The sequence below is a fragment of the Vigna unguiculata genome, chromosome 5 (assembly GCF_037176805.1).
Source record: "Vigna unguiculata cultivar grain cowpea cultivar isolate G323 ecotype 2 chromosome 5, ASM3717680v1, whole genome shotgun sequence".
In the NCBI taxonomy this organism is placed as follows: Eukaryota; Viridiplantae; Streptophyta; class Magnoliopsida; order Fabales; family Fabaceae; genus Vigna; species Vigna unguiculata.
The window spans coordinates 17,404,377-17,412,477 of record NC_140796.1 but is presented as its reverse complement, the minus strand read 5'-3'; the positions used below and the strand labels follow the sequence as shown (position 1 = coordinate 17,412,477).

At 32.8% G+C, this 8,101-nt stretch overlaps 1 protein-coding gene across 2 annotated transcripts; it reads right to left on the bottom strand.

Annotated features, from left to right (window-relative positions):
- Window positions 1-838: 838 nt before the first annotated feature.
- On the bottom strand, window positions 839-7,798 carry LOC114183805 (fimbrin-2-like). Of its 2 annotated transcripts, none has more exons than XM_028070950.2 (14): window positions 7,414-7,798; window positions 7,085-7,255; window positions 6,231-6,472; window positions 5,973-6,144; window positions 5,374-5,412; window positions 5,103-5,171; window positions 4,908-5,024; window positions 4,286-4,497; window positions 3,452-3,607; window positions 2,965-3,164; window positions 2,639-2,796; window positions 2,038-2,134; window positions 1,398-1,489; window positions 839-1,095 (listed from the first exon to the last, which is right to left on the bottom strand). In XM_028070950.2, the coding sequence occupies exons 1-14, from the start codon at window positions 7,498-7,500 to the stop codon at window positions 910-912; spliced, it is 1,998 nt and encodes a 665-aa protein (XP_027926751.1). In that variant the 5' UTR covers window positions 7,501-7,798; the 3' UTR covers window positions 839-909. The 2 variants fall into 2 exon arrangements, with proteins under 2 accessions (XP_027926751.1, XP_085529110.1); XM_085672984.1 differs by having other exon boundaries at window positions 7,085-7,300; window positions 7,414-7,797.
- Window positions 7,799-8,101: the final 303 nt, after the last annotated feature.

Here is an 8,101-nt window from a genome sequence, read left to right as displayed (position 1 = left end):
GCACACATATGTCCTACATATATTAAAGGTTTAGGATGTTGGTCAAACAATAAAATCAAAAACTAAAAATATCATTTTAAAAAGTGTAAAATTTCACCTTTTTTTAAAATCTAACCATGATTTTCGAAATAAAAAAAAAATTTAAATGGTAAAGTAGTTTGCATTTAAATCACATAAAAATATTTTTTATATCACTTTTACGTAATCTATAATTTTATGCTTAATAAAAGTATGATATCATCACTAAACAACTATTTAACGACAAAAAGTACCTAAATTTCATACTATTTTTTAAGAGTACTATTTTTGTTTAGCTTACGCATTTTATTTATTAGCATTAGATTGTAAAAAGAGTTCATTAGCGCTCTCACAACCCGCAGATAAATCCATTTAACTCGAGAACGGATTCAAAATTTTAAGGACCATCATTAGGGTTCTCATATATAAAAAGCTATTAACTGTTTAAATTTTTTCCTAATACCTTGAGAATTGTTTTGTCCTTCAAATTATCATATTTAATTACTATTTTTTTTTTCATAAAACTTTTTCCAATTACTCAAATTATGTCATGAATTCGATGAATTCTTAAAACTTATTCTTTGCATAAATTTAAAATACTCATTTTTGTTTTATTCACTTGCCGGTCGGGATCGTGATATCAATGAAATTACTGTATATTTTACTTCTAGTATAAAATAAATTTAATATTGTATAGCCATCTTAGCTCAGCCGGTAGAGTGCATGGCTTTTAACATGTGGTCGTGGGTTCGATTCCCACAGACGGCGAATGTTGATTATTTTGCTTAAAGTCTTTTTTCTTAACCTTATGAAAAAAGGCTGATGAAATTTGGTATTGAAATCATTAATTATTTATATATTGATGAAAACAAAAACTTTCACAAGTCATATTTACATGCTTCCATTCTCTTCTGCTGAAGAGTCAGAAGCAGAATCATCCAGTGTTGAATTTGATGTAGTCTCCAATTGGCTCCCACTCTCACTGTCTGAACCCCCTACTGTTCTTTCTTCAAGAGGGTGTTTCAAGAACCAATACATTATGCTAGCTGTTAGAGTAAGGATCATCTTTTGATTCACCTGCAAAATACCATTCAAGAGTTGGTACAAAAAAACACCAACACAATTGCAGCCACATTAGACACATCCATAATATCCATGGTTGTGTCAAAATCTTGCAATTTACAACTTTTGAGCATTGTTTGCCTTAAACAAGTATTTTTCCAAACATGCACTAAAACTGATGTTTCAGGCAATTTAGTAGAAAGTGAATGTTTGCTAAATGTTTTGCAGTCAGTGACAAAAACCTCAATATGAATGCTTGTTAAATGTTTTGAACTCAATGACAAAAACCTCAACATGAATATTTGCTAAATGCTTACCTCAGTGATGTCTTCAGGAAGCAAGAATATTGAACATCCAAGCTTTCTTGCAATACTGATAATGTAGGTGGCATTCATCATTTTCTCCTGATCTGCACCATTTATAAACCAGATTAACGCAAATCTTCTCCTGGTACCAAATTTATGTCCATTTCATGCAACACCATTATGCAAGTGAAGAACATAACTTTTGTAGTTCACTTTTTGTAGCAGGAATGAGATAACTTCAGCTTGAGAGAATATCATGATAGTTTGGAATTAATGCATATAAAATATATAAAGTCATAATCAACACATTCGCAATAAAAATGGATTATTGAATATGCCATTTGTCAGATGTTAATGATTATAAATGGCCCAATACATGATTTTCTTACACTCTACAACCAAAGTAGGACAGACAGGTTTACATGAAAAATGAAAAACTATGCGGCCTTAATGATGTTATTAGAATAGAAAAATCCAATGAAATGAGTGATGTTACAGTTTTCAAGCAAAGGCATTAATGACCATAACGAATCCAAAATTCTAGATGGAACACAATTATTGTAGTACACATCACATGTGCTTCATCACAGAAGGTTATTTAGAAAACATGCATGCAAGCCAAACATTATTAAAGAGTAAAAAGAAAACATACCAGTTATTCCTTTTGTTACAAGACCCCAATTTACAGCTCTAGGTTGCACAGAACTAAGAAGCTCAAGGAAAAAAATTCCATCTGTTACACTCTTGTCCTGCAATTTGATTAATTATAACAATTAACGAACCTAATTCGGTAAAAGTCTATTCTCTGAATATATTATACAAATTATTTATCCAAAAAGCACCATGCAACACTAACCAAATACACCTAAATATGTATCAAGAAAAGAGATAAATTAGTTCAGGAAAATTACTATACTTTTCCATGTTCCATATAACAAAAATCACCCTTAGAAGCAAACATAATTACATAGCCAATCTAGCTTTTGATTACTGATATATCCTAGTAAAATATAGTGAAATTGGGATCTTTCTTGAGCAGGAGTATAATGTACATGTATATCAGAAGGGTACAAAATGAAATGTTGTCATGCAAAACTACAGTATCTCTTTATTCAGCAAGCACTAGAGGAAAGCCAACAAAACTATCAAATATTACAAACAAAATAAACCGGTGAACACGATAGAGTCAGTCGTTTGCAGTAGAACGACATACATACACACAGATACATATATATATATAAATCCAAAAGTACCTTGAAACTATTCATTCGGCTTTGACTTCCTGAACTGCTGACTCTGCTGTTTGCCCATCTCAGAATATCAACATCAGTTATTTCCTTCCCATGAGAGTGAAATCTCAAGTTTTTTAGGAGTTGAAGGATGTTGTATCGCATCAACTGCCACAAATATGCTGAAGACAAAATCAACCATGTTTGGTTAAATAGTGTTAGCATCCTCTAACATCAGATGAAAAGTTTTATAGAAGGGATACAGAAACAATGAATTGATGGTTGACACATTTTCAGTTCATCAATTGACTCAAACCCAGCAAGAGAACATAGTTTTCAGGCCAACATACCTAGTATTAATTTTTTATAGCCCTGCACAATGTCATTCCCAGCAATATTTACCAGGGAAAATTTAAGTTGTTTCCCTATTTTCACAACTTGATTGCAGTTCTCTACTTTTTTGAATGGCAACTTAATAGGTGGCTTATTAGCAATCTTCCAATTCACTATCCCTGGTGACACTTTGTCAAGAGTCTCCAGGAGTACCCACCTGTAAACAAGTACAACACATTCAGAAGATGTAAATCTCATATGAAAACAATGTAAACTACTGTCAAATCAAACAAAGAATCTTGTCACACAATTCCTAAATGTCAGAATTATTTAAACATGCATTGCCATTATTTGAATGATTATAACATTCTTATGGTGAGAAATTTGAAAAGTGAAAAATTATTGAACCAATATAACAGTTTTCGATTCCACGAACAAGATTAACAAGACCGGTTCATATTCCACACCATTTATAAGAGATATAGTGAAAATAAGATATTCCACCCGTTTCTAACATCCTCAAAGACATTGTTGATGTATGTTGAATTTCCAAGGCTATTGATCCAGAGGCGAAATGCTCTCTCTTCTCTAGAGTCTTGGGTGTCATCTAACAAGTTTTCAAGGAGAGAACTCTGTTTTGTCTGAGTTGATAGTCCATTCCTGTAAGAGTGAAATTGAGTTTGCTTGCATATATTTCTCAAACCCCAAAATGTAAATTTGCTTACTTTTTATTGGAGATGTAATAGAATCATACATAGGTTAATGAAATCATATTCAAAGCCAATAAAAGAAAACTAAACAGCCAAATGAAGATTTAGGTGTTCAAAATTGTACATCTATTTACACCTATTCAAATAACTCGAATAAGTAAATTTCAAAATGTAGCTAATGGGTGACACATAATTAAAATGACCGTTGTTTATTCAGGCACAAATCATCATACACTGGAGAATAACCAATACGGAAATTTCTTGCAGGAAGAACATCAGATAAAATGAAACAGAAGAAAATAGAAGTGTGTGGCCCCCAGAAATATGGTGAAAGTGAGTTCAACAAAGAAGGATTCATCGGGAACATACTCCGTCACAGAATAAAATAGGTTGTTAATTTTACTCAAGGCTGATAGCTGTTTCTGAAGGCTACAAGTTAGGGTCTCACCACAAAGTCAAGAATAAGAATAAAAAGGTACCGCAGTTATATTAATAAATCACTTCAATAAAACAATCCTTTACCAAATCCTAAAATAAAACTCCATTTCATGTCTTATCTATTACCAACAACTCAAAAATGAAATAATTTGAACAAACAATATGTGCTCAATAGAAAGATCATTATCACCTGTGTTGAAAAATATGTGCAACAAAAGCAAGGTTAAGATTTGGGGAACCTTCCACTATATCTCTTGCTGTTATGTATCGCTTACAACCCATCTTATCAGCATGTTCAAGAACTAATTTTGCTCGTTCGTAAGGATTTTTGACAGCCAATGTGGATGGATTAGTGTATTCAGGTGCAAGAACATTTAGAAGGTGAGCATAAGCTTCTGCATCCTGTAGTGTCAGAACCATACATGTTAAAAAAAGTCTATCTTCATGAACTTTGCTCAAAAAAGTTTTGTTATAATTTATAGTTCATACTGACCAATGATTTCCTGCATGAAAAGTAGAAAAAGTGTACAAAGAATCTTGCAAGAAATGTGTTTTACTCAAAATTCCTCATGACATAATTCACTTTATTGATCCTTAAGATTTAAGCTACTTATCTCCTATTTTTCATCAGATGAAAAAGATTTCAATCAACTGCAGCTCATTAATACTAACACTAATAGAAGTTCCAACTTCATAAAGTAAATCTAATCAACAAATTATTATTCCAGAGGCTGCTCATATGAACAAAACACATATTAACATCATATACAACATAGCATAGCAACATTTATGTTTCAAAAGTACTCAATTACCCTAACATCAGAGGAGAAGTTCATGACTATCTTCTTGTAACTTGATTTCTTCAAATGGAAATTCATCCACCTTAACAAAATCTTTTCTGGTGCCAGACTCATCAACTCTTCCATACCCTATTATTTCAGAAATTTGAAGGTAACAAATACAACAATGATGAAAAGTATGAAAAGATGATGAAATCAAGTATTTACCTCACTATCACTGACCAACTCCACAAGCTGAGGTGTTTTCTTTAGGTTCAGATCCGCCAATAGTTGTATCTAATTTAGCAACCACCATTAGGAATGTCAAAAGTTTTTCCTTGAAAAATTTAATATGCAGCATGCAGTATCTACCAATTTCATTGATACCAAAACAAGAATGCATAATTAGATAAAAAAAAATGAAGATCTATTCATATAAGGTAATAATTTTAGCAATCTAAACAAAACAATTCTGAACTTCACATTAATTACCATTTACCTTAATAATCTGTGAAATTAATCCAAGCACCAGATGACGCTGAAATTAAAACAAAACAAATAAGATACCAACCCACAAATTGAAAAAAGAAAATAAAATACAATCTCAATAGCAGAATGGTGGAGGAGTAATTTCTACACGATCAATACAGGCTTAAATGAGAAAAATGAATTAAAAGAAAGATACTCTGATAAAATGGGCTAACAAGTCCTATAACAATGTTAAGAGAAATCATTGAAAAACATCTAACTCTAATAAAAAAAGTACAATCCACTTCAGTGCTCATGATTTGAACAAGTGTTTTATATGAACCTGAGCAAGGAATAGAAAGGCATAACATGGATCTACTGTTTCTTAGAGTATCACAGTGAAATACAATATCTTAAATATGAAGAAACCTAGTAACATTACCTTGCAAGATCCACATCCTAAGTCTAATATAATAATTAATTCTGAGATTCATTATCACAGTGATTCTCCAGTTGCTGAGAAATAAAAAGGCTTTAATGCAAAGTCCGCATAGCATTGTTTTGAAAATATAGTACATGCCAAAGAAAAACCCCTTTCATGAGCAAAAATTAGAAAGCACTCAAACATACCCTTCCTTCAATGAAGTCTTGAGTTCCAATGTTGACTACTGTACATCCAATTGCTTTAGCAGAGTTCAGGCAAAGCGTGTGGTTTTCATTTCTTTCCCATGGATTAAGTAATCTTTTTGTATTGATTGCCCTTTCATCAATGGTCCGTGGAACAGCCACATTAATCAGCTTACTGCAACAGATGTAATTCTTATTAAAGGATGAAAAAACTGGGTTATATAGAGCAACGAAAGAAGATAAACAATAAATGCATAGTACCAAAGAAGAACACCATCTTTTGCTATTTCAAACAGGTCATTGGTTGAAGAATCAATAGGAAGGCATTTCTTGAGGAATTCATCTCCCGCAAGATAGTTATTTATATGTGCAACATATGATGCCTTCTCAGATTCACTTATTGTGTGAAGCAATGTGGTTGTTGCAGCCTTGAGGAACGCTGATGAGTTTTTTGCATTACTCCCCGTCCTAGAACTTGCAAAAGTTTGCAGTTTTAAGTAAACCTGTCATCATTATAGCACCATTATTAAAATCACTCAAATTAACTTTGATTTGGACACAACTACGGAAACTGTTTCACTTTTTAAAAGGTGAACCAGTTCCAAGTTTAATCCCCCCGTATGATGTTTACTTACTAAAGCAACTGAAATTCTCCCAAAATACAGTTATACATCAAAACAATTCTGATTAAATTCTCCAAGTTTCTGGGAAATGCTGATTAAATTTTGATTTCTAAGTACATCTCTTTTTCTTTCTGTACCAAAAGCTTTATATAGATCTTTTGGATCAAAGGTTCAAACAACATGGAAAATGGAAAATATTACTTTTTCTCTCTTTCTTGTCTATGTTTCCTCTTGAATTAAATACAAAGAAAAGCCTCATTCAGTCAACCACTTCAGCTGTTATCATGTCACCTTTTATAGTTCTAGAGCAAAGAAAAATACCAGATAACACTAATTTCATTTCTCATATTGAAATTGAGTAGATGTGAAGATCAGAATAGATCAGGAAAATAAATCACTACTAGGAAGGAAAATGGGTGATGTGTGAAAAAGTACAAGGATCCAGTATCCTTAAAAAGCTGATGCTTGAAAGGATGAGATGATAAAGCTCACCTTGAGAAACAATTCAAAATCAACCTCTTCATTTGTGTTCTGATACAAATCCTGTATATAAGAAGCTCTCTCTTCTTCACTGAGATTCTCTCCCACAAGCTTCAACCTTGACATCTTGGAAGCCAAGTCCCCAACCGTAAGCCTTCCACTCTCCCTCCTCATGCTCACGAACTGCACCAACCATTAAAAAAAACACAACCCACCACCCCAATTGCACTAACAACATCAAATTCCAGTTTTTCAAGGAAAACAACATGAAATACTCAAAAAGGTTTCTTAAGAAACACGATTAACCTCCTTGCAAACCAAACGAACCCTGATGAACTTACTTGGGATTTCAAGCTGCGAAGCTCCACCTGGGTGAACTGGTTCTGAAGCCATGGATCTGAAACAAGAATACCCCAGTGACCTGACATATCTGTAGCTATAAATTACGATTGAAGTCTGTTTCTTGCACCAAATGCAGAATGAATAGAGAGAGAAAAAAAAACAAACACAAAGCTTGTGTTTCTGGTTTTCTCTAACAAGTTGCTTTCTCACAAACACACTCTCTCTCTTGAGTTTATAAAAAGTAGAAAAGGGTTGGAGAGTGTCACAGAAGGAGGAGTTGGAAGAAGGCCAACACTTTGGGACAGAGAAGAGCTGTCACAGTTCAAAGTTGCTATGGTGGGAGAGAGAGAAAAAGAAAGAGAATTCAAATTATTAGACAGAAAAATGAATGTCACATTATCTAAGTCCCTAGTTCCTTAAAAACTTTTGATTGGGACCCTTATGTTGCCGTTAAAAGAAATTTTTTTCAAAAACTTTTATCAGAATCCTTTATAGTATTCAAAGATTTAGTACGATAGAGTTATTATACTAGACATGTAATTAACTTGGGTTCTGACCGATAAAGTTTTCCTTCCAAGGTATATCTTTATGTGGGTTAATATATTATAATCTTTAACAAGGGTTTTTCAAAGCCAAGTGGACTTACTTCATTATGCCAACGGTTTGTTTTAAACTCTAGTTTAAATA

Bases quoted from the DNA above. Each gene is read 5' to 3' on its own strand.
- LOC114183805 (XM_028070950.2), bottom strand. From the start codon at position 7,500: ATGTCAGGTCACTGGGGTATTCTTGTTTCAGATCCATGGCTTCAGAAC. The intron at 7,256-7,413 runs GTAAGTTCATCA...TGGTTGGTGCAG, and splicing joins TTCGCAGCTTGAAATCCCAA to TTCGTGAGCATGAGGAGGGA. The intron at 3,165-3,451 runs GTGGAATATCTT...ACTTGTTTACAG, and splicing joins TTTGAGGATGTTAGAAACGG to GTGGGTACTCCTGGAGACTC.